This window comes from Haliotis cracherodii, unplaced genomic scaffold, assembly GCF_022045235.1.
Source record: "Haliotis cracherodii isolate W230 unplaced genomic scaffold, xgHalCrac1.p SCAF_11, whole genome shotgun sequence".
In the NCBI taxonomy this organism is placed as follows: Eukaryota; Metazoa; Mollusca; class Gastropoda; order Lepetellida; family Haliotidae; genus Haliotis; species Haliotis cracherodii.
Window position 1 is genome coordinate 47,616,694 of NW_027266266.1, and position 27,894 is coordinate 47,644,587.

At 42.7% G+C, this 27,894-nt stretch overlaps 2 protein-coding genes across 3 annotated transcripts; both read right to left on the reverse strand.

Moving 5' to 3' along the window:
- Positions 1 to 1,081: 1,081 nt before the first annotated feature.
- Positions 1,082 to 12,009, reverse strand: LOC139455903 (uncharacterized). 2 transcript variants are annotated; one of them, XM_071237452.1, is made up of 6 exons: positions 11,966 to 12,009; positions 10,129 to 10,177; positions 6,935 to 7,113; positions 3,490 to 3,654; positions 2,003 to 2,049; positions 1,082 to 1,151 (listed from the first exon to the last, which is right to left on the reverse strand). In XM_071237452.1, the coding sequence occupies exons 1-6, from the start codon at positions 11,976 to 11,978 to the stop codon at positions 1,119 to 1,121; spliced, it is 486 nt and encodes a 161-aa protein (XP_071093553.1). In that variant the 5' UTR covers positions 11,979 to 12,009; the 3' UTR covers positions 1,082 to 1,118. The 2 variants fall into 2 exon arrangements, with proteins under 2 accessions (XP_071093553.1, XP_071093554.1); XM_071237453.1 differs by lacking the exon at positions 11,966 to 12,009 and adding an exon at positions 10,496 to 10,593.
- A 5,374-nt stretch (positions 12,010 to 17,383) lies between these two features.
- Positions 17,384 to 27,143, reverse strand: LOC139455905 (calmodulin-like). The gene is made up of 6 exons (XM_071237454.1): positions 27,064 to 27,143; positions 24,580 to 24,627; positions 23,487 to 23,662; positions 20,437 to 20,601; positions 19,796 to 19,842; positions 17,384 to 17,459 (listed from the first exon to the last, which is right to left on the reverse strand). The coding sequence occupies exons 2-6, from the start codon at positions 24,621 to 24,623 to the stop codon at positions 17,424 to 17,426; spliced, it is 468 nt and encodes a 155-aa protein (XP_071093555.1). The 5' UTR covers positions 24,624 to 24,627; positions 27,064 to 27,143; the 3' UTR covers positions 17,384 to 17,423.
- Positions 27,144 to 27,894: the final 751 nt, after the last annotated feature.

A 27,894-nucleotide genomic window follows, 5' to 3' on the forward strand; every position in this document is an offset into this window, starting at 1 on the left:
GCTTAGTATTTGCTTCGGTAAAGGCGGCATGGGCCTATTATAACATAATGCGCCAGACAATATATAAAAGAAGTTGACATGTGTTTCTTTCTTGGATAAATACTTGGCTAAATGGTTGATTATATTAGGGTTGCTGGACGAGTTTATGGTGAGTGGGAAGAATGATAATGTTCTTCGGAAGAATGCTATTTCCTACAGTTTCCTAGAGAGGACAAAGCATACCAAAGTGACTCTATCAATGGAATAATACCAAAAGGGATGTTTCAGTTTTCCGGTGTAATATGATGTATTTATATTCTCTACATGCACGTGTGTATGTGGCCCACAATTCTATACATTAACGTGTGTATGTGGCTCACATTTTTCTTCATGCACGTGTCGATGTGACCCACAATTATATACATTAACATGTGTATGTGGCCCACATTTTTCTTCATGCATGTGTCGATGTGACCCACAATTCTCTACATGCACGTGCCGATGTGACCCACAATTCTATACATGCACGTGCGTATGTGGCCAACATTTGCCTTCATGCACATGTCGATGTGAGTCATAATTCTCCTCATGCACGTGTGTATGTGGCCCACATTTTTCTTCATGCACCTGTCGATGTGACCCACAATTGTCTACATGCATGTGTCGATGTGACCCACAATTCTATACTTTCACGTGTGTATGTGTCCCACATTTTTCTTCATGCACGTGTCGATTGGTCCCACAATTCTTTAACTGCACGTGTTGATGAGGCCCACATCTTTCTTTATGTACGTGTCGATGTGACCCAAAATTCTCTACATATACGTGTCTGTTGCTCATATTTCTCTTCATGCACATGTTGATGTGACAAACAATTCTGGACCTGCACGTGCACGTGTCACCCTGCTACTTTTTATGTACGTGTCTATGTCATCCAGGTGAGCTAGTTCTCGATACAGACACAGACACAAACACGCATGTACGCACGCACGCATGCACGCGCACACGTGTGTTTTCACAGACGCACATACGCAGTCACCGTTGCTAGTATGTACGTTGCTATATGGTGATGGATACATTAACTAAATAAAAAGGAAACATGTTGTGATTGTAAAATAAGTGCTTTAATATCTCTGTTGTCACCCATGAAAGCTGACACAGTTTTTGTAGAGCTGAAATGTAAAGAAATATAATGTGTAAGAAAGCGATATTGTATTTCCAGAAAAGCATATTCGTCACAAGGATAATAACACATATTCCAAAATGAAACATGTCATTAAATTTGCACAAAAGTAATGAAATATGATATTTCATCGCACACGCACATTCAATCATTATATTTTCCTCAATCATAAATGAATAGATCGGTAGTATGGCAGGTTATACCCCACATGAATAAATCGGTAGTATGGCAGGTTATACCCCACATGAATAGATCGGTAATATGGCAGGTTATACCCCACATGAATAGATCTGTAATGTGGCAGGTTATACCCCACATGAATAGATCGGTAATGTGGCAGGTTATACCCAATATGAATAGATCGGTAATGTGGCAGGTTATACCCCACATGGATAGATCGGTAATGTGGCAGGTTATACCCCACATGAATAGATCGGTAATATGGCAGGTTATACCCCACATGAATAGATCGGTAATATGGCAGGTTATACCCCACATGAATAGATCGGTAATGTGGCAGGTTATACCCCACATGGATAGATCGGTAATATGGCAGGTTATACCCAATATGAATAGATCGGTAATGTGGCAGGTTATACCCCACATGAATAGATCGGTAATGTGGCAGGTTATACCCCACATGAATAGATCGGTAATATGGCAGGTTATACCCAATATGAATAGATCGGTAATGTGGCAGGTTATACCCAATATGAATAGATCGGTAATGTGGCAGGTTTGACCGGGTTTCTGTGGCAGCAGGGTTGCTTCCCTTCCCGTACAGCACGTTTTGAATCTACAACCATGTACGATGGATTTACCAGATGTCGCGTGACTTACGTTGGTCATAAAGGTCTGGAACTCTGCGACTGAGACTTTACCATCACCTGCAAGACATTATAAGGAACCATGACGCATCACGCAAAGTGTCATACAGGTGCATACTACTACTACCACAACAACAACAACTACTACTACTACTACTAATACAACTACTACAGCTACTACTACAAAGACTACTACTACTACTACTACTACTACTACTACTACTTCTACTACAACTACTACTACTACTACTACTACTACAACTACTACTACTAATACTACGTCTCGACTACCACTTCTACTACTGCTACTAGTACAACTACTACAACTACTACTACGACGACTACTACTACTAATACTACTACTTCTACTACTACTACTGCTTCTACAACTACTACAACTACTACTACTACTGCTACTGCTACTACAACTACTACTACTACTTTGACTACTACTACTACTACTACTATTGCTACAAGTAGAACTACTACAACTACTACTACGACGACGACTACTACTACTAATACTGCTACTGCTGCTACTACTACTACAACTACTACTACTGCTACTACGACTACTGCTACTACTACTACTACTGCTACTTCTACAACTACAACTACTACTACTACTACTACTACTAATACTGCTACTGCTGCTACTACTACTACAACTACTACTACTGCTACTACGACTACTACAGCTACTACGACTACTACTACTACTGCTTCTACTACTACTACAACTACTACAACTACAACTACTACTACTAGAACTACAACATCAACTTCTACTACTACGACTACTACTACTGCTACTACTACTACTGCTAATACTACTACACAACTACTACTACTAATACTGCTACTTCTACTACAACTACTACTACTACTACAACTACTACTACTACAACTACTACAACTAAAACTACTACTACTACAACTACTACTCTCTTCTACTACTACTATTACAACTACTACTTCTACTACGACTACTACTACGACTTCTACTAATCATAATCATATACTTGATATCAGCATCAACTTTATTTCGAATGGGGAAGAAAGTCAGACTGTTACCCACGACCACATCATATAACACCCACAACCTAAGACTGATTCGCCTCCGTGGTCAAGTCTTAAACTTCCGCCAGGAGATCGGAAAGTAATGGGTTAGATCCCCGGTCGCGTCATACCAAAATACGTACTTGTTGATACCCTCCCTTGGCGCTCGGCAATAAGGGTTAAAACAAGGACTGGTCAGCTCGGAGTCAGTATACTGTGTCTGAATGGGGTATACATGTTTAACTCTGGCTTGGTATCTCAGTGTGTTAAGGCTAGTCCGGACTTGTACAAGCACGCACGCAAGCACGCACGCAAGCACGCAAGCACGCACGCACGCACGCACGACGCACACACGCACGACGCACACACGCACATACACCTTATCACCTTATCACCTATCCTCTAAAACTGCAATCCTTATGTAAATCACAACCAACACACCATCAGTGTCAAGGGACAACTCCAGAGCGGCGACGTCACTAGCGGTCAGATTCAGGTCGTTGTTGACATCGAAGTGGTGGAAGAGGTAGCCGGCGAAGTCGTGTTCGTCGTGATACTGCTGATGCCACTGCTTTACAAACTCATCCTCGGTAATATCACCGTTACCTGTAACCACATCAAAACCATCGATTACCTTTAAATACTTTGTCCTTGCACACTGGCTATAGCTCACCTTCACAATGTGATTTGTCCGTCCCTCCTTTCTTTTCTATACAAAAAACCCTGCAAGCCTCCACGTCCTGGTCTTTGAAGTACACTTACTTACTTACTTACTTACTTACTTACTTACTTACTTACTTACTTACTTACTTACTTACTTACTTACTTACTTACTTACTTACTTACTTACTTACTGTGGAGATTTAACGTGCGCTTTCCGACTGATGCGTATTTTCTCACACAGGCCCGGCCAGGCCATTTGATGTGGTTCCGAAAGGGGCGAAAGTGGTGTGTGCAACCCAAGAGGGGGCTTTAGGGGTTGCTTATATAGAATTTGGGAATTTTGAGATTTGGAATAGATGCCGATGGGGTTGGGGAGGAGAACTAAGGGAGCTGGGTATGGTGGATGTTTGTTTGTTTATGTGATCTTGATTTGATATATTATTTTGTTTATAGATGCGTTTTATTAGTTCCGTTTTGATTAAGAATACGCCTAAGGCCTTGAAGTTTTCTAGTTTATTTTGTGGGTTTAGTATTGCTTCTAGAGTGAGAGCCTTGTTTAGACTGAGGTGGTTTGTAATGCGGTTTAACACTTACTTAACACACTTACCATTGTGAAGTCTTCATTAAATATCTTAACGAACACTTTATCGTATCGATGGGCAGCATAGGTAATTCCAGTAATATCACGGCGGGGGACACCAGAAATTGTCTTCACACATTGAGGCCCATGTGGGTAATCGAACCCGGGTCTTCGGCGTGACGAACGAACGCTTTAACCACTAGGCTACCCCACCGCCCTAATCGTATCAGAACAATGGGCAGCATAGGTTTAGGACAAAACAGCGGCTTGCGCACATACCGAATGCTGAAACCACTAGAATTGTTTGATAGGCATTACTTTGACGGATGACGGATGACAAAGTAGACACAATTTATGGATAACAACTTATTTAATGTAAAGGCGACGTTTCGGTATAGATCCTAATATCGTTGTCAAGCAAGACTGACTGAGGAACATTGTACAGAATATATATAGCGGTGGAGGATTAACAGTAACAATTGCATACATGAGTGGGATAACACGAGCAGGTAAAGTAATGACACCAGGAGGATAATACTGTAACAACATGATGGACAGAGAACACATGGTGGAAGCCAATGGGACATGAAGCCAAAGAAACAGGATAATTTTACATAGGTATCGTGATTATTGCTAAATGAGTTCATAGTAGGTGGATGAAATAGCCTTGATCTCAGTTGATTGATGGCTTGTGGCGGCGAATGTGGACTGCTTCTGTTAGTTTTCTTTTAGTGAAGGTTGTTGGGGAGGATTTGGACATTTTTTCCAGTTGATGTTGTAATAGGGGCAGTTGCTGATATGGTCCGAGATATCTGATTTACTGTCTGATTTGATGGTTGAACAGAGATCAAGGCTATTTCATCCCATCCGGCACTCTGAACCGTGATATATCACTGCTGCCTGAACGACAGACTCTGACAAGTGTGGGTTCGAATCCTGAACGGGGCTCAACCCCCAAAAAGTACAAGAATATGTACTTAACTAAGAAAGTGTTATCCCAAATATAACATTTGTTACATTTGACCACTTTCTAAATGGCATTGTGTATTCATGACAGTTCTAGCAAATATAGAATTAACACAAACTTCATCCCGGTCATACGGTGAAATCGGAGAACCAGACATTTATAAAAGGAGGTTCGGGGTTGGGGGGGGGGGGGGGGGGGGGTGTTAGAGGGAATCAGGGGAGGGTCTTAGAAAATATTCGCGTGTTGTCATGTATGTATGAAACGGCCTATAACCTGAGGTAATTACCTATAACCTGTCCCGAGGTGATGACCTCACACCGTCCCGTGCATTCTCACTGGTGCAAATGTCACCGAGTTGCGGGTGGTCTCAAAATATTGCTGTTATTGTACTTAAATGACATGTGCGTTGGTGGGTTAGCAATTTAGGATATATATTGCATTATATTTGCTTGGAAACATGATGGAATAGTTAAGAGCTATGAAACGGGATGAATATGTGTGTCAGAGGGAATCAGGGAGGGTCGCCACCAATAATACACATACAAAGAGAGGGTTACGAAGAAATAGACATTTTATACGAAAACATAAAGTGCTTTTCATTTTGTATTCTCAGGGAGGTTCATGGCAAAATGTACAAAGCCATGGAGAGGGTCGTCCCAAAAGTATGATAAGCATTAGAGAAGGTCATTATTTTCAGATCATTAGTGGATCAAACACCTCTGTCACCCTGGGTTGTTTTCGAAGGATTTTCCCTCCCGAGAAACTATTGAAATCCGAAGAAAGAATCCAGCCATGAACTGAGATCAGTGCATCTACCTACCCAGCGTGTACTCCCCCGTGTTTTAATAATTCCTTGAACCACATATGGACACCTTGATTGCCTTATTGGTATTGTTGCTATAGTAACACCTTATTATTACACCCAATCACTACACCTTTATTTTACTTCATTGGCTTTTGATCTCATTGGCATTGCATTATATTTTTGTACATTAATCCTAATTTGAGTAAAAATATCCTGTATACGCTTACTTAAGGGGCTCTCACACTTTGCCGAGTTGCGTCCCGAGTATGGACCCGAGGTGACTCGGGGGTACTCGTATGGAGCTCGAAGCGAGATCGTACTAAACTCGGGATACCTCGTACTGATCTGATCTGAGTTTTGGAACTGCTCAAAACACTCGGGCAGCCAGCCAACTCGTAACACACCTGTAACACACTCGTAACACACTCGTCCTACTCGTAGTACCCTCGTAGCGACATCGTGGTGCTCGTACAGAACTCGTATGAGGATCGTCGGCAAAATTCATTGTCGAGTTGACCGAGTCTAATACGAGTCTAATCATGTGACAAATTCCCGCCGAATTGTTTAGCAGCTCGTAGCCACCTTGTACCAATCGACCAAACTCGTACAGCTCGTATCGAGATCGTTGTGCTCGAATGTAACTCTTACTAGACTCCTATTGGACTCCTATGGGACTCATAACACAATCGTAGCGTACTCGTATGATACTCGTATATATGTAGTCTCTTCCCGAGTCCTAACCGAGTTAGGCTTGGGAGAGCTCGACAACCACCTCGGCAAAGTGTGAGAGCTGCTTTGGTATTTAAAAGTCGCTCTGAAACGTATGTATTCCAAGTTAAGTCTTACGAATACCAAAATGTCTCTCCTTTACCGTCGTGGTCGTATCTTGTGACGAATTCAGCAGTCACTTCAGCCTGGTCAATCACGCCGTCGCCATCTTTCTCCATGTCGGCGATGACGAGGGCGATCACCTGGCTTGCTATCAGCTGCTGGTGGTTGTTATGGATACAGGTGTGGGCGTGGGCGTGGCCGTGGCCACTACTTCCTTGTCTGAAGGAAGACGACGACACCAACTGATACACTATTTACTGCCATGATTTATGACGCCAGTGGGAAGCTTTTGATCAACACCACTCTTTAGTCACATTTCAGCCATATGGAGGCCACAATTCGCACATTTGTGGATTGAAACCAGGATGTTCATCCTGGTGAACGTTTCAACCTCTAGGCTATGCCGGTCCTAATGCCCAGCCACTAATAAATAATAGCAACGGTCGTTATCCACATGTAAGTCACCCATATACAGACACATTGAAGACTAGAACTGTTGAGATGTTGCACATTGTACCACACATCACCCACCCATATACAGACACATTGCCTGATAGAACTGTTGAGATGTTGCACATTGTGCCACACATCACTCACCCATATACAGACACATTGCCTGATAGAACTGTTGAGATGTTGCACATTGTACCACACATCACCAACCCATATACAGACACATTGCCTGATAGAACTGTTGAGATGTTGCACATTGTACCACACATCACCCACCCATATACAGACACATTGCCTGATAGAAGTGTTGAGATGTCGCACATTGTACCACACATCACCCACCCATATACAGACACATTGAAGACTAGAACTGTTGAGATGTTGCACATTGTACCACACATCACCCACCCATATACAGACACATTGCCTGATAGAACTGTTGAGATGTCGCACATTGTACCACACATCACCCACCCATATACAGACACATTGCCTGATAGAACTGTTGAGATGTTGCACATTGTAACACACATCACCCACACATATACAGACACTGTGAAGACTAGAACTGTTGAGATGTCGCACATTGTACCACACGTCACCCACCCATATACAGACACATTGAAGACTAGAACTGTTGAGATGTCGCACATTGTAACACACATCACCCACCCATATACAGACACATTGAAGACTAGAACTGTTGAGATGTTGTACATTGTGCCACACATCACCCGACCATATACAGACACATTGAAGACTAGAACTGTTGAGATGTTGTACATTGTACCACACATCACCCACCCATATACAGACACATTGAAGACTAGAACTGTTGAGATGTTGCACATTGTACTACACATCACCCACCCATATACAGACACATTGAAGACTAGAACTGTTGAGATGTTGCACATTGTACTACACATCACCCACCCATATACAGACACATTGCCTGATAGAACTGTTGAGATGTTGCACATTGTAACACACATCAACCACACATATACAGACACATTGAAGACTAGAACTGTTGAGATGTTGCACATTGTACCACACATCACTCAACCATATAGAGACACATTGAAGACTAGAACTGTTGAGATGTTGCACATTGTACCACACATCACCACCCATATACAGACACATTGAAGACTAGAACTGTTTAGATGTCGCACATTGTACCACACATCACCCACCCATATACAGACACATTGAAGACTAGAACTGTTGAGATGTCGCACATTGTACCACACGTCACCCACCCATATACAGACACATTGAAGACTAGAACTGTTGAGATGTTGCACATTGTAACACACATCACCCACCTATATACAGACACATTGAAGACTAGAACTGTTGAGATGTTGCACATTGTAACACACATCACCCACCTATATACAGACACATTGAAGACTAGAACTGTAGAGATGTTGCACATTGTACCACACATCACCCGACCATATACAGACACATTGAAGACTAGAACTGTTGAGATGTTGTACATTGTACCACACATCACCCACCCATATACAGACACATTGAAGACTAGAACTGTTGAGATGTTGCACATTGTAACACACATCACCCACCTATATACAGACACATTGAAGACTAGAACTGTTGAGATGTTGTACATTGTACCACACATCACCCGACCATATACAGACACATTGAAGACTAGAACTGTTGAGATGTTGTACATTGTACCACACATCACCCACCCATATACAGACACATTGAAGACTAGAACTGTTGAGATATTGCACATTGTAACACACATCACCCACCTATATACAGACACATTGAAGACTAGAACTGTTGAGATGTTGTACATTGTACCACACATCACCACCCATATACAGACACATTGAAGACTAGAACTGTTGAGATGTTGCACATTGTACCACACATCACCCACCCATATACAGACACATTGCCTGATAGAAGTGTTGAGATGTTGCACATTGTACCACACATCACCCACCCATATACAGACACATTGCCTGATAGAACTGTTGAGATGTTGCACATTGTACCACACATCACCCACACATATACAGACACATTGAAGACTAGAACTGTTGAGATGTTGCACATTGTACCACACATCACTCAACCATATAGAGACACATTGAAGACTAGAACTGTTGAGATGTTGCACATTGTACCACACATCACCACCCATATACAGACACATTGAAGACTTTAACTGTTGAGATGTTGTCCATTTTATCACACATCACCCGAACATATACAGACATATTAAAGACTAGAACTGTTGAGATGTTGCACATTTTACCACACATCACCCACCCATATACAGACACATTGAAGACTAGAACTGTTGAGATGTTGCACATTTTACCACACATCACTCACCCATATACCGACACATTGCCTGATAGAAGTGTTGAGATGTTGCACATTGTACCACATATCACTCACCCATATAGAGACACATTCCCTGATAGAACTGTTCAGATGTTGCACATTGTACCACACAACACTCACCCATATACAGACACATTGCCTGGTAGAACTATTCAGATGTTGCACATTGTACCACATAACACTCACCCATATAGAGACGCATTGCCTGATAGAACTATTCAGATGTTGCACATTGTACCACACATCACTCAACCATATACAGACGCATTGCCTGATAGAACTATTCAGATGTTGCACATTGTACCACACAACACTCACCCATATACAGACACATTGCCTGATAGAACTATTCAGATGTTGCACATTGTACCACATAACACTCACCCATATACCGACGCAGTTCCGAGTAGAAGAAGGAGGGCTATCATGGTTTCTGAAACAGGCGAGGAACATCAGTCTAACACTCATCTCATTGTACACCCAAAGAAATGTGACCGCCTTGAAAATGAGAGTCATGGTGAAATGACACGGGGTCTGAGTATATACAAGAACTAGCAAGTGTTGACCGTAAACGTGGTGTTAGAAGAGGTTACGAGGTCTGGGTATGTACAAGAACTAGCAAGTGTTAGAGGAGGTGATAGGGTCTGGGCATATACGAGAACCATAAAAAAGTTGCATTAACAGCACACTAGTCGTAGGTATGCAAGCATCGAGTTAACCTGAAAGGGTTATCACTACGTCCATACGTTACCTGTTGAAGTTTCCAAGCGAGATCTTCCACTAGAAGTGTTATCTCTTACATAAAGTGTTGCAAAGGGAGTGGTGCAGATGGAGTACCTTAATTAATTCACAGCAGATTTAACACAGCAGGTTAGGTCAAGGACTCCATGTTTAGATACAAGAAAATGTTGAATCACAAACTATGTCGTGGGTCACGTAGGATGGGTACAAGAAGTATCTTGGGATATATTCTACGCATGTACCCATCGTTATTCCGATATTCCTGTTGTAGAACTATTAGGACCGAGTATCGTCTTGTTGGGGTCTCGTCCCCAGCAACATTGGAGAGGCGACTCAGTGGATCGGGGTGTCAGGCTCGGTCAAATGTTGATACCATGTCATCGTATCATGTCTGCGAGGGACGTTGATCATAATACCAAATACCGATTTGTCTGATCCAGTCTTGGCAATTACAGGCCGTCGTCATATACTTAGAATACTGTCGAGTGCAGCGTAAACCAGAAGTAAAACTGAAAGAAAGAGAACTATATCAACATTGCTAGAAGCGCTCGTCGTATCTCTAAGACGTGGCCATTCGGTGGCTGAGTTCTGTCGGAAATGCTAGAAAACTGCTTTTCTGGCTTCATTTAATAAATACGAGTCAAATGACTATAAAAAGAGCATCTATCAAAATAACTCAAATTGCCCTAATCTATCCTGTCCTTACTGACACTGCAATGACGCTTTAAATGTACTTTTACTGGTAAAATATCACCGTGTTGGGGGTGGTCTCAAAATATTGCTGTTATTGTACTTAATTGACGTGTGTTGATGGGGTAGCAATTTAGGATATATGTTGCATTATATTTGCTTGGAAACATGATAGAATAGTTAAGAGCTATGAAACGGGATGAGTATTGGAAAGTTGCGGTTTTGGAATCCAGAAGTATTTGTTGTTCTACAGATGATTTCTTGAGGTAGCATTTATCTCCGCTGATGACGTATATGAATCTTTACTTTTGAATGTGGTGTTATGTCTTGCCACGAACCCTTTACACTTAGCCAAAATGGGCACAAAAGGGTTGAATTCACAATGTCTGACTGGCGAACGTAACACAACGTAACCGTGTTGTGCCGCCAGCACATATGTCGTGTTCTTATTCCGCCGAATTTTCTGCATGAGTTGAACTTTCGTTTTATATGGTCTGAAGTCGACGATGTCATATATTCCTGTATGGTCGCCTTCAGACTACTCATGGTTAGGGAGACAGTATCTGATTCCCGGACGTTATATTAACTGTCGTTACCCATGACAATGACACTGACGTTGTTTAAAATGGGGAATAGCTGAAATTCCAACCAGTTTATGAACACATCACCTCCTATAATTGCCTCATGAAAATCACCAGTTTTCTTTTTCGCCCGAAAACTAGCACACATCCATCAATAAGCCCCATATCATGGGTTGCAGCGTGCAAAACAATGACACGATTAGCTTTACCTGATGGCACCATGGGTGATTTTTGCCCGTCTGCCGATAGCCACATGGAGTCAGCGGAATGATTCATTAAGGCGCCCTGACTGTGAAAGTTATAAATTGTTCGGAGATAATGTGACCTCATAAACAGGATGGAATATTTTCCCCTGAAAAGTGCTCGGTCATCGCCACGCGCAGTGTATCGAAATCCCATCTCTTGGAGAGCAATAGTTAGTGCAGTTAACATAAATTGTATCTTTAATTCCTCCCTGATTCTACAACAAGTCAGGGTTACCTTCTGCTCATAAAACTTGTACACTATACGCCTAATCACACTGTATCAAAGCTGTCTAATATCCTCTTACGTCCCAGTTTTGATTTTGAGACCACCCCTATGCCTGTTTTGTTTTATTTATCATACCGTAGGCTTGATGGTATAAATTGAAAACTTCATAGCCTGGGCAGTTCGGTAATTCACCCTATCTAAATTAATATGGTTTCCCTCTATCTCTCTAAGTGTAAAGAACTTGTATACATTTCCCAGTACAGATCGTGTACCATGGTTATGGCTATGCAAGTGTTATGTAACATGCTTCATGGGAGCAATGTTAACCAAACAAACGCAACGTCATTTTGTCATTTAAGAAGATGCACATCTACAATTTTCTTAAAATGATTTTTGTGTGTGGATTAGCTGTTTTATGAAGACTACATTGTTATCGTTATAACGGAGTCACGTGCGCATATTACTATAGTCATTTTCAGACTGTCACCATTGGACTTTCTTTCGGATTTGTCTCCTGTAAACTTGTCGACAAGTGAGTGAGTGAGTGAGTTGGGTTTAACGCCGCTTTTAACAGTATTCCAGTTATATCGCGGCGTGTCAGCTTAATGTGGAAGGAAAGCCCGAAGTGATGCAGGTCTCAGACGTTCACCTCTTCGGTGAAACCCACGAGCACGGGTATGGTGCTGACAAACCTAAAAACATAATCGGGGCGAACTGGGATTCGAACCCACAATCATAGGGACGCAACTCTGCACAACAAACGCGGCGCCTTAGACGACTGGGCCACCCGTGCTCCCCCTTGTCGATAGGATTCCTTGTGACTGAAATACTTCAAACCACAGGTAGGGCGATCTGTAGTTACTCGATATTTCAATTACTACTGTACAAAAAGCAGTTTTCTGGCATTTCCGACAGTACTTTGTTGACAGTGCAGGTGGTGTTAGAGGAGATGAAAAGGTTGGTTATGTACAAGAACTAGCAAGTGTTGACAAAACTCGTGGTGTTAGAGGTGGTGAGGAGGGTTGGGTATATACAAGAACTAGCAAGTGTTGACAGAGCAGGTGGTGTTAGAGGAGATGACGGGGTTGGGTATGTACAAGAACTAGCATCTGTTGACAGCACTCGCCTTAGGCATATACCTAATTAAAACAGGACTAATTAGTCGCATTTAAACCCCAAAATAAAATATTAAAACCAAAACTACCTTATCTAACAACCACCCAACACACACAGCTCCCTCAGTTCGTCCTCCACCCACTCTTGGCATTCATTCCAAATCTCAAAATTTCAAAATCACTATATAAGCATCCCCTAAAGCCCCCCTCCTGGGTTGCACAAACTCACTTTTCCCCTTTTCGGAAACACATTAAATGGCCTGGCCGGGACCGTGTGCGACATACGCTTGCAGTCGAAAAGCGCACGTTAAATCTCCAATGTAAGTAAGTAAGTAAGTAAGTAAGACTGGACTCGTGGTGTTAGAGGAGGTGACGAGGTTGGTTATATACAAGAACTAGCAACTGTTGACAGCACACGTGGTCATAGACGGGACGACGAGGTCAGAGCATATACAAGAACAGGAACAAGCAAGTGCTGACGAGGTCTAGGTATATACAGGAACAAGCAAGTGTTGACGAGGTCTGGGTATATACAGGAACTAGCAAGTGTTGACGAGGACTGGGTATATACAGGAACAAGCAAGTGTTGACGAGGTCTGGGTATATACAGGAACAAGCAAGTGTTGACGAGGTCTAGGTATATACAGGAACAAGCAAGTGTTGACGAGGTGTAGGTATATACAGGAACAAGCAAGTGTTGACGACGTCTGGGTATATACAGGAACTAGCAAGTGTTCACGACGTCTGGGTATATACAGGAACAAGCAAGTGTTGACGAGATCTGGGTATATACAGGAACAAGCAAGTGTTGTCGAGGTCTAGGTATATACAGGAACAAGCAAGTGTTGACGACGTCTGGGTATATACAGGAACAAACAAGTGTTGACGAGGTCTAGGTATATACAGGAACTAGCAAGTGTTGACGACGTCTGGGTATATACAGGAACAAGCAAGTGTTGACGAGGTCTGGTTATATTCAGGAACAAGCAAGTGTTGTTGAGGTCTGGGTATATACAGGAACTAGCAAGTGTTGACGAGGTCTGGGTATATTCAGGAACAAGCAAGTGTTGACGAGGTCTAGGTATATACAGGAACAAGCAAGTGTTGACGAGGTCAAGTGTTGACGACGTCTGGGTATATACAGGAACAAACAAATGTTGACGACGTCTGGGTATATTCAGGAACAAACAAGTGTTGACGAGGTCTGGGTATATACAGGAACAAGCAAATGTTGACGAGGTCTGGGTATATTCAGGAACAAGCAAGTGTTGACGAGGTCTGGGTATATACAGGAACAAGCAAGTGTTGACGAGGACTGGGTATATACAGGAACAAGCAAGTGTTGACGAGGTCTGGGTATATACAGGAACAAGCAACTGTTGACAAGGTCTGGGTATATTCAGGAACAAGCAAGTGTTGACGAGGTCTAGGTATATACAGGAACAAGCAAGTGTTGACGAGGTCAAGTGTTGACGACGTCTGGGTATATACAGGAACAAACAAATGTTGACGAGGTCTGAGTATATTCAGGAACAAGCACTTGTTGACGAGGACTGGGTATATACAGGAACAAGCAAGTGTTGACGAGGTCTAGGTATATACAGGAACTAGCTTGTGTTGACGAGGTCTGGGTATATACAGCAACCAGCAAGTGTTGACGAGGTCTAGGTATATACAGGAACAAGCAAGTGTTGACGAGGTCTGGGTATATTCAGGAACAAGCAAGTGTTGACGAGGTCTGGGTATATTCAGGAACAAGCAAGTGTTGTCGAGGTCTGGGTATATACAGGAACAAGCAAGTGTTGACGACGTCTGGGTATATACAGGAACAAACAAGTGTTGACGAGGTCTAGGTATATACAGGAACTAGCAAGTGTTGACGACGTCTGGGTATATACAGGAACAAGCAAGTGTTGACGAGGTCTGGGTATATTCAGGAACAAGCAAGTGTTGACAACGTGTGGGTATATACAGGAACAAACAAGTGTTGACGAGGTCTAGGTATATACAGGAACAAGCAAGTGTTGACGAGGTCTGGGTATATACAGGAACAAGCAAGTGTTGACGAGGTCTGGGTATATACAGGAACAAGCAAGTGTTGACGAGGTCTGGGTATATTCAGGAACAAGCAAGTGTTGACGAGGTCTGGGTATATACAGGAACAAACAAGTGTTGACGAGGTCTGGGTATATACAGGAACAAGCAAGTGTTGACGAGGTCTGGGTATATACAGGAACTAGCAAGTGTTGACGAGGTCTGGGTATATTCAGGAACAAGCAAGTGTTGACGAGGTCTAGGTATATACAGGAACAAGCAAGTGTTGACGAGGTCAAGTGTTGACGACGTCTGGGTATATACAGGAACAAACAAATGTTGACGAGGTCTGGGTATATTCAGGAACAAGCACTTGTTGACGAGGTCTAGGTATATACAGGAACAAGCAAGTGTTGACGAGGTCTGGGTATATTCAGGAACAAGCAAGTGTTGACGAGGTCTGGGTATATACAGGAACAAGCAAGTGTTGACGAGGTCTGGGTATATACAGGAACAAGCACTTGTTGACGAAGTCTGGGTATATACAGGAACAAGCAAGTGTTGACGAGGTCTAGGTATATTCAGGAACAAGCAAGTGTTGACGAGGTCTGGGTATATACAGGAACAAACAAGTGTTGACGAGGTCTGGGTATATACAGGAACAAGCAAGTGTTGATGAGGTCTGGGTATATTTAGGAACAAGCCAGTGTTGACGAGGTCTGGGTATATACAGGAACAAGCAAGTGTTGACGAGGACTGGGTATATACAGGAAGAAGCAAGTGTTGACGAGGTCTGGGTATATACAGGAACAAGCAAGTGTTGACGAGGTCTGGGTATATTCAGGAACAAGCAAGTGTTGACGAGGTCTAGGTATATACAGGAACAAACAAGTGTTGACGAGGTCAAGTGTTGACGAAGTCTAGGTATATACAGGAACAAACAAATGTTGACGACGTCTGGGTATGTTCAGGAACAAGCACGTGTTGACGAGGACTGGGTATATACAGGAACAAACAAGTGTTGACGAGGTCTAGGTATATACAGGAACAAGCAAGTGTTGACGAGGTCTGGGTATATTCAGGAACAAGCAAGTGTTGACGAGGTCTGGGTATATACAGGAACAAGCAAGTGTTGACGAGGTCTGGGTATATACAGGAACTAGCTAGTGTTGACGAGGTCTGGGTATATACAGGAACCAGCAAGTGTTGACGAGGTCTAGGTATATACAGGAACTAGCAAGTGTTGACGAGGTCGGGGTATATACAGGAACTAGCAAGTGTTGACGAGGTCTGGGTATATACAGGAACTAGCTAGTGTTGACGAGGTCGGGGTATATACAGGAACAAGCAAGTGTTGACGAGGTCTGAATGTATACAGGAACTAGCAAGTGTTGACGAGGTCTAGGTATATACAGGAACAAGCAAGTGTTGACGAGGTCTAGGTATATACAGGAACTAGCAAGTGTTGACGAGGTCTGGGTATATTCAGGAACAAGCAAGTGTTGACGAGGTCTAGGTATATACAGGAACAAGCAAGTGTTGACGAGGTCAAGTGTTGACGACGTCTGGGTATATACAGGAACAAACAAGTGTTGACGAGGTCTGGGTATATACAGGAACTAGCTAGTGTTGTCGAGGTCTGGGTATATACAGGAACAAGCAAGTGTTGACGAGGTCTGGGTATATACAGGAACAATACATGTGATGTGTAGAGGAGGAGAACTAGCAAGGTATATAGAAGTATTTGTAGACTTATTTAATGTTGTTATAAATCCAAACCATGCACATGTTTGTTCTGAACAAAGACTAATTCTCATTCATATCAAAATATGTGACAGCTTTCTTAATGATATGTAAATGTTTTCTTAAACTATGCAGAACGCGTGGGCCAAGTAGGGGCCCTACTTCAACGATGCTGATCCCGTGGTCCTTGCGCGTCATCGCGTCATCTTCATTGTCAACCAATACCGTGGGACCCTTACCACCCACTCTGATAAATGAAACACGTTTGGAAGGTCGATCACAAAGTTTTATTTGACAGATGATATCAATTGCCGTGAGATGGAACACAGTTGGTGTAGAGCTGAAACATTCGAAGTGTTAAGTATTTTTCAAACATAGTTATTAATCTGAACATCATTTAGGTACTGGTCATTAATTATAGGGACGGGGTCATAAACAAATGTTCCATGTATTGGTTGTTGGTTGGTTGGTTTGTTGTTTAACGCCGCACTCCCATGTATTGGAGGGGGAGATAAATTGGTCATGATATGAGTGAGTGTGTGTGTCAGCAAAATATGATATAGTCCAAAGACCAATCGGTAGCCTAGTGGTTAAACCGTTCGCTCGTCACGCCGAAGACCCGGGTTCGATTCCGGACATGGGTACAATGTGTGAAGCCGTGATATTGCTGGAAAATTGCTGAAAGCGGCGAAAAACAATGCTCACTCACTCACTCACCCAAAGACCAATCTCACACCACACACCAGTCCCTAAGTTTTCGGGCAACAGAAGTCTTCCAGTCTTAACATTGAAATGCAGTGATTTCTGAATATAATTACATATTCTAACATGAAATTTAGGAACTTTGTTATTCAGTCAGTTGAGAATAGTCATCAACGTCGTATTTGGGTCCAGTGTGTTGAGAAGAATACGTTTTACTGGACACGTTCGGCCATTTTGAGAGATGTGTACGATTTCTTTCTTTGGTCACGGATTTTCAGCCGCCTTTTAGACGCCTGTCCAAAACAACACACTGCATCTTGCAATGATTAGTTTCATAAGTAAATGACATTTTAGTTTCCAAAGTTACCCAGACTACTACAGTAGAACACGGATAGAGCGAACAAACGGATGCAACGAACTGTTACAAAACCCCCCATTTATCGCCTATATATTATCATATTTATCAAATTTACGCTCTTAACAAACTCTCTACAGTGAACTAACGTATAAAGCGAACTGATATCTGCTCCCCGACAAGCGAAAATACCACTAATTAGTGATGTGTTTTGTGAACAGAGAAATCCCATGTTTGTTGAGATGTGGCCCAAGATCGGTCTAGTCGTTCTCACAGGCCTTACTATTTTCCCTTACTCACAACCCTTACTATTTTCCCTTCCTCACAGTCCTTACTAATTTCCCTTCCCCACAGTCCTTACTATTCCCTTCTTCACAACCCTTACTATTTTCCTTTCCGCACATTCCTTATTATTTTCCCTTCCTCACAGTCCTTACTATTTTCCCTTCCTCACAGTCCTTATTATTTTCACTTCCTCACATTCCTTACTATTTTCACTTCCTCACATTCCTTACTATTTTCACTTCCTCACAGTCTTTACTATTTTCCCTTCCTCACATTCCTTACTATTTTCACTACCTCACATTCTTTAGTATTTTCCCTTCCTCGCATTCCTTACTATTTTCACTTCCTCACAGTCCTTACTATTTTCACTTCCTCACATTCCTTACTATTTTCCCTTCCTCACAGTCCTTACTATTTTACCTTCCTCACAGTCCTTACTATTTTCACTTCCTCACAGTCTTTACTATTTTCACTTCCTCACAGTCTTTACTATTTTCACTTCCGCACATTCCTTACTATTTTCCTTTCCTCACAGCCCTTACTATTTTCCCTTCCTCATAGTCCTTACTATTTCCCCTTCCTCACAGTCCTTACTATTTTACCTTCCTAGCATTTCTTACTATTTTCCCTTCCTCACAGTCCTTAGTATTTTCCCTTCCTCACATTCCTTACTATTTTCCCTTCCTCACATTCCTTACTATTTTCCCTTCCTCACATTCCTTACTATTTTCACTTCCTCACTGTCCTTACTATTTCCCCTTCCTCACAGTCCTTACTATTTCCCCTTCCTCACAGTCCTTACTATTTTCCCTTCCTCACAGTCCTTACTATTTCCCCTTCCTCGCAGTTCTAACTATTTTCCCTTCCTAACATTCCTTACTATTTTCCCTTCCTCACAGTCCTTACGATTTCCCCTTCCTCACAGTCCTTACTATTTTCACTTCCTCACAGACCTTACTGTAATGCAAGAGACATAAATCAAGCTACTCTAGATTTTCCACGGGTTCATAATTTCCATCTCACTTTTGTTGTTTTTTGTATCTCACTGGGATTCCTTTTTAAATGTTGTTGCTTGTTTCTATCAACATTATACATTTTCAGAAACAATAAATCAGGTTGCCACAATCCATTATAGAACTTCTATTTTCGGTAAATTTTCGATATCGGTTTCTAATTTTCGATGTTTAGGAAATGCTTTCGGAATTTATTTTGGTTTTGTTTTTACACTATAGCTACCCACGGCTTTTATTTTTTCTGCTTCAAACAATCATGGCGGATAGGTATCTGGCAACTGCATGTGTATCACTGGAAAAGTGTATCGCCACGTGACTTACGTTGGTTAAGTAGGTCTGGAACTCTGCAACCGAGACTCGCCCATCTCCTGCAATACATAAACCGAAGTCAATGGTTAAAGAGAGGGGAGACAACTCATTCCTTCGCACACACCATCCATCTGTCTGTTTCAGAGACTGTCAAGTCCAAAGTGTTCACAGTTTCTGAAACTGGCGACAAAGGAACAACGACAGAACATGTGTGTTCTGTGTGGGTTTTCATTTGTACGAAACGAAATTTCCGAATTGAGGGGGTAAAGATATGGAGCAGAATAGCTTTAGAAAGCTGACATCTGATTGGCTAAGAACCAACAAATCTTTCATTTTGATTGGGCGGTGAAAGTACCCTCAAGGTTCACTTGACGTGACCTGATCTTCACGCAGAGAGGTATCGTATCGGAGAAAAAGATGTGATTTTAATGCGATTGTGTTCTAAGCGTACGATATGTACTTTCCGTTGGGTACATATGTGTAAATCTTATTGTTGTACACTTTTGTAGTCAGTCCCCATTGAATAAATTCATTAATTTTACCGGGAGGTTTACGACAAAAGACAACCACCCCTTCTCTACCCATCCCGTAACCTGAAAGCGTGAATGAATGAATGAATGAATGAATGAATGAATGAATGAATGAACACCAACCGTCGGTATCGAGACCTTTTTCCAAAGCGACGACGTCACTGTCGGTGAGTTTTAGGTCGTCATTGGCATCGAAGTGGTGGAAGAGGTAGCCGGCAAAGTCGTGCTCGTCGTGGTACCGCTGATGCCATTGTTTCACAAACTCATCCTCCGAGACATCGCCGCTCACTGAAACATCATCATCAACAGCCTGTCAAGCGAATATGTTTTCGCAAAACTCGAGGCAAAATGATCTTTTCAAGCATTTTCTGAACAAATTGTTGTTTTTTAAAATAGTACCGCGAATACTGTGCTAAGTCAGTGTAAGATTTCTGTTTGTTTATTTTTCTTTAAAAAAAAATTCATTTCAGAAGGAATTTACATTTTCGCATGTTCAGCATGTATGTTATCGCATACATTGTCAGGATGAATTTGTGACGGAGATGCATTCAGACAATATGCATACAATATATTACACGGCTAAATGTTCGTATTTCTTGACATGTAGCATGAGCAGTATATTGGTCGGGGCATGAATATATATGCGCATATACATGTATACAGTAAACTACGGTTATAACGAACTCAAAGGGACTACTAATTTTAGTTCGTTATAACCGTAGTTCGTTATAAGTACATATACAGCATGACTACAGCAAGTAGTCGGGACCAAAAAGTCAGTTCGTTATATCCGTCAGTTCGTTATTAGCGTGTTCGTTATAACCGTAGTTTACTGTACGTACCAAGCAACTGTTTCTAATTACAGTACAGTAAACTACGGTTATAACGAACACACTTATAACGAACTGAGAGATATAACGAACTCTCTTTTTGGTCCCGACTACTTGCTGTAGTCATGCTGTAAATGTACTTATAACGAACTACGGTTATAACGAACTAAAATTAGTAGTCCCTTTGAGTTCGTTATAACCGAAGTTTACTGTATTTCAAATAGTTGTATTGACCATATTTCTTCAAACGTTGCAATACAGCTGTTCTTTCTGGGTATGAACCACGCCACTTGAACAAGATCTTTTATCATTCTTAGGAATATATTCAAGTTATGTTTATTGTTTTCAATACTACAGATATAAATATTAGATATATCTTTTTGCAGATGAACTTATATTATTCAGGAACTAAATAAGTTGTTTGTTGTTTAACACCGCAATCGGCAATTTTCCAGCATTATGATGACAGTTTGTAAATAATGCAGTCTGGACCGGACAATCCAGTGATTGACATCATGAGCATCGATCTATGTAACTGGAATACGATGACATGCATCAACCAAATCTGGTCTGACCACCCAATCCCGTTTGTACAGTCTTACGACAAGTATGGGTTGCTGAAGATCAATTCTAACCCGGATCTTCAGTTGAGGTAAGAGACTGAGAGTTTGAGAAGGTGACGTCACTTCCGAAACGACGCTACGGTGTCGAATGGTCCCAGGGTATTAACCCTAATCGATATACCATACGCTGAAGAGACGTAATATCGCAACACAACATGATTTATATATTTTAGGACAAGTTTGATTTGTGTAAAACCTGAGGCCAAATTATATTACGTCCAGATTATAAACCTATTCATTGGGATCGCTATTAAGTAAGAGACTTCTTTCTATAGGCATTAAAACCTATTGTGAGGTTTTACTTTCCAGTCGGGTTAAATCTCATAAGCAGGGACGTTGTAATGTCCCTGGGATTTTATATAATATCCCTGGGATTTTATACAATGTCCTGGGTATTCTATTGATATAACTTCCGTGCATATTGTAACATGTAATGAAATGTAAAATGAAATGACACATGTTTCCTTTATATTACCGAGGATCGAACTCGCAAACTTCATATCTGTAGCCCAGTGAGTGTACCGCGAGGCTACAGAGGTGTTGATAAGCTTCACTGGTTTTTAGAATGTCCTTTTCAAGATCCGTACGCCAGCAACAGATATTTTACGCGTTGATAAATGTTGTTTTAATTTCTTTTTTCGGTTTATAAGCATGAAAAAACACTTTCCCTCGGTTTTGGTAGACAGAGCATGCCCTGGGGGTCGGGAAAAACCGCGGGCATACTCTCCCCAGGGCATGCTCTGTCTACCAAAACCTCGTGAGCCTGTTTTCTCCAATACATATAAATTGGTCAGCCGTTTTGGGATGCAATCAACAAGGGCAATGTCCAGTGTAGGGTCCCTGGCCTCTATTTGAGGGTTTATGGCACTGCTTCTCAAAGGACATAGGAGTGAGTGAATGAGTTGGGTTTAACGTCCCTTTAAACAGTATTCCAGTCATATCAAAATAGGTCGATTCAGGTCGCCTAGCGTTAAGGAATGTTATATTTATTTCCTAAGTTTCGTAACAAATGTTTGAAACTAATCAAGTCTGGATCAGGTAAATCAGTAAAAGAAACCCAGCCGAACCAATATATTCATGCTAGTCAACGCCATCTTCCCGAGGCAAGAGAGTTAACTGACTTCAAAAGTCCAGTTTCCACCCTTGCCGAATTAGGCTGGAATTCCTGGGCTCGATCATAGCGCCACCAGTGGCTTTTACGAGTTATATCCCTTCTATGCCTCTCCTATGGACCAATCAGATTCCACCTCTCGTATCACTTGCATTTGCTTCAAACAAAACTGCGGCGACCAGTCAAGACGAACTGATCGATAATCAAGATCTATACTGTGATAAAACGTGTCTTACATCGCAAACGCATCAAAACACGTGAGCACCTTGATCAAAAACATGAACAGATTTAGAAAATATCTGTTGACAACGAGTTAGCGGTGCACATGCTTTGCAAATCCTTCAATCGACCGAAATCTGCATGATAGTTTACGAACCGGATTTCGATTTCTGAGCGCGATTTTGATTGGACTATGCATAGACTCGTTAGTCCAGCCAAAATGTAACTCCATAATACCAGCCTAGTTCGGTCAGGGTGGAAACTGGACTTTTATAGTCAGTTAACTCTCTTGCCTCGGGAAGATGGCCAACATTTACAACAAACATAGGTTACGGATACCAACGCTTATCCGAATCCTCACGCGGGTATATAATAAGTAGCGTCTCTTACTGTCCTTGTCATACTTGGTGAGAAACTCAGTCTTGACCTCGGTCTGCTCAACAATGCCGTCTCCATCTTTCTCCATGTCGGCGATGACGCTGGTGATCACCTGGGTCGCCTTCAGCTGTTGTTGGTTGTTGTGGATGCAGGAGTGGTGGTGGTGGTGGCCATCTGTAGGGTCCTGTCTGAACGCAGAGAAGCCCTTGATGAGCTGGGGCTTCTTTTTTCAGTTTTAAAGAGGACTGGGAGGTAAACCTGACTTTAAACTTGAAACCCTTGAACTGGGGCATGATGTTGACAAACTAACAGTCTTAATCAGTGAATACACAGTGCCATTTAGAAAGTGGTCAAATGTAACTGATGTTATATTTGGGATAACACTTTCCAAGTAAAGTACAGATTCTAGTACTTTTTGGGTTGAGTCCCGTCCGGGATTCGAACCCATACCTGCCAGGATGAGGCACCTAATCCCCAGCACACAAAGTCAGCGATCTAACCCACTCAGCCACCGAGGCTTCCACAAAATGAAAGTCCGACAACTGGTAGTTTACTAAGAAAGTGTTATCCCAAATATAACATCAGTTACATTTGACCACTTTCTAAATGGCATTGTGTATTCATAGCTTTCGGCCATGGGAGCCGTGCTAATTTACACTTGTTAGGGGGTTACTCAAAGTACGTGATCTAGACTACCAGTTGTCGGACGTTCAGGTCAGGGGTTCGATCCCCGGCCGCGTCATACCAAAAGACGTTAAAAGATGGTACTTGTTGTTACACTGTCTGGCGCTCGGCATTAAGGGGCTAAAACAAGGACTGGTCAGCTCGGAGTCAGTATACTCTGTCTGAGTAGGGTATTCATGTTAAACTGCGGCATGGTATCTCAGTGGGCTAGCACTATAAATCGGCATCAGTCCGGACTAGTACAAGCAGCCACACAAACACACACGTACATGCACGTCGCTATATAAGTGCAATAATGTTGGACGCGACGTTAAACTCCATTTCACCTCACCTCACCATCTCATATTACTCACCCACAATCTACACCTTATATACTAGTTTATTCAACTCACCCATACGTTGATTACCTTATACCACTCACCCGTAAACAGCCACGATTCCGATTAAAACAAGGAAAGCTATCATGGTTCTGAAAAACAAATACACAGGTTTCAGTTTGAACAACATTTAGCAGATTCACAGAACCCAGTACGGCTGGAGTTTGATAGCGCCCAGTCGATACAGAGAGTACCATGTCTGGCCAGGGCACCTGGTGTCGGGGGAGTTTGATAGCGCCCAGTCGATACAGAGAGTACCATGTCTTGACAGAGCACCCGGTGTTGGATGAGTTTGACAGCACACAGTACATACAGAGAGTAACAGGGCTGGACAGAGTAACCGGTGTTGGATGAGTTTGACAGCATACAGTACATACAGAGAGTAACAGGTCTGGACAGAGCACCCGGTGTTGGGTGAGTTTGACAGCATACAGTACATACAGAGAGTAACAGGTATGGGCAGAGCACCCGGTGTTGGATGAGTTTGACAGCATACAGTACATACAGAGAGTAACAGGTATGGGCAGAGCACCCGGTGTTGGGTGAATTTGACAGCATACAGTACATACAGAGAGTAACAGGTATGGGCAGAGCACCCGGTGTTGGATGAGTTTGACAGCATACAGTACATACAGAGAGTAACAGGTATGGGCAGAGCACCCGGTGTTGGATGAGTTTGACAGCATACAGTACATACAGAGAGTAACAGGTATGGGCAGAGCACCCGGTGTTGGATGAGTTTGACAACACACAGTACATACAGAGAGTAACAGGTCTGGACAGAGCACCCGGTGTTGGGTACGTTTGACAGCACACAGTACATACAGAGAGTAACAGGTATGGACAGAGCACCCGGTGTTGGGTACGTTTGACAGCATACAGTACATACAGAGAGTAACAGGTATGGACAGAGCACCCGGTGTTGGAGGAGTTTGACAGCATACAGTACATACAGAGAGTAACAGGTATGGACAGAGCACCCGGTGTTGGGTGAATTTGACAGCATACAGTACATACAGAAAGTAACAGGTATGGGCAGAGCACCCGGTGTTGGGTACGTTTGACAGCATACAGTACATACAGAGAGTAACAGGTATGGGCAGAGCACCCGGTGTTGCAGGAGGCTGATTGCACACAGTACATACAGAGAGTAACAGGTCTGGACAGAGCACCCGGTGTTGGATGAGTTTGACAGCACACAGTACATACAGAGAGTAACAGGTCTGGACAGAGCAACCGGTGTTGGGTGAGTTTGACAGCATACAGTACATACAGAGAGTAACAGGTCTGGACAGAGCACCCGGTGTTGGATGAGTTTGACAGCATACAGTACATACAGAGAGTAACAGGTATGGACAGAGCATCTGGTGTTGGATGAGTTTGACGGCATACAGTACATACAGAGAGTAACAGGTATGGGCAGAGCACCCGGTGTTGGGTACGTTTGACAGCATACAGTACATACAGAGAGTAACAGGTCTGGACAGAGCACCCGGTGTTGGATGAGTTTGACAGCACACAGTACATACAGAGAGTAACAGGTATGGACAGAGCACCCGGTGTTGGGTGAATTTGACAGCACACAGTACATACAGAGAGTAACAGGTCTGGACAGAGCACCCGGTGTTGGGTACGTTTGACAGCACACAGTACATACAGAGAGTAACAGGTATGGACAGAGCACCCGGTGTTGGGTACGTTTGACAGCATACAGTACATACAGAGAGTAACAGGTCTGGACAGAGCACCCGGTGTTGGATGAGTTTGACAGCACACAGTACATACAGAGAGTAACAGGTATGGGCAGAGCACCCGGTGTTGGGTGAATTTGACAGCACACAGTACATACAGAGAGTAACAGGTCTGGACAGAGCACCCGGTGTTGGGTGAGTTTGACAGCATACAGTACATACAGAGAGTAACAGGTATGGGCAGAGCACCCGGTGTTGGATGAGTTTGACAACACACAGTACATACAGAGAGTAACAGGTCTGGACAGAGCACCCGGTGTTGGGTGAGTTTGATAGCACACAGTACATACAGAGAGTAATAGATATGGACAGAACACCCGGTGTTGGATGAGTTTGATAGCACACAGTACATACAGAGAGTAACAGATATGGACAGAACACCTAGTTTTGGATGAGTTTGATAGCGCCCGGTGGATACAGAGAGTACCAAGTCTGGACAGAGCATCTGGTGTTGGAGGAGTTTGAAGCCCCCGGTATATACACGGAGTAACAGCACTAGTCAGAGCATCTGGTGCTGGAGGAGTTTGAAGCCCCCGGTATATACACGGAGTAACAGCACTAGTCAGAGCATCTGGTGCTGGAGGAGTTTGAAGCCCCCGGTATATACACGGAGTATCAGCACTGGACAGGGAACCTGTTGGTGGGAGGTTTGTCATTAACGATAGGTACAGTAACAGGCAAGCGTTGATGTTGCACAAAGCCATATTGGCGCTTAGACTACAAAGGGGGCCTGAACAGAAACCCATATTGAAAAAGTTGCCGGCATGGAAACCTTACCTTGACAGGAGTACAGCTAGTGTTCCGCAAGGTTGTCTGGCTGAGAATACGTACAAGCGGACACGATAATTCTTACATAAGGTGTGTACTGGGTGACGTAGATGCCAAGGAGTGTCGTTGTATGAAATGACACTTTTTACACCTGTGTCTTTCACAGGGTTGTCTGTCGAATCGTGGCCGAGGTGAACTCTGTTCTCCACGCGACATAGCTCGATGGCGGGATACAGGCAAAGCTTTTAAAAACTGCGCTCTCTTGCCGACGAGAACTGTTGAGATGTTAGACAGTGTACTAAATATTAACGAGTACCCACATTCCGACACACACCCGATTAGAACTGTTGAGATGTTGGACAGTGTACCACACAGCACAACCCACATACCGACTAAAACTGTTCAAATGTTGGACAGTGTACCATACAGCACCACCCATATACCGACAAAACCCCGACTGTAACTATTGAGATGTTGGACAGTGTACCACACAACACAACCCACATACCGACACACACCCAACTAAAACTGTTGAGATGTTGGACAGTGTACCACACAACACCAGCCATATACAGACCCACACCCAACTAGAACTATTGAGATGTTGGACAGTGTATACCACAACAACACCATATACAGACCCTCAGCCAACTAGAACTATTGAGATGTTGGACAGTGTATACCACAACAACACCCATATACAGACCCACACCCAACTAGAACTATTGAGATGTTGGACAGTGTATACCACAACAACACCCATATGCAGACCCACACCCAACTAGAACTATTGAGATGTTGGACAGTGTACCACAACAACACCCATATACAGACCCACAC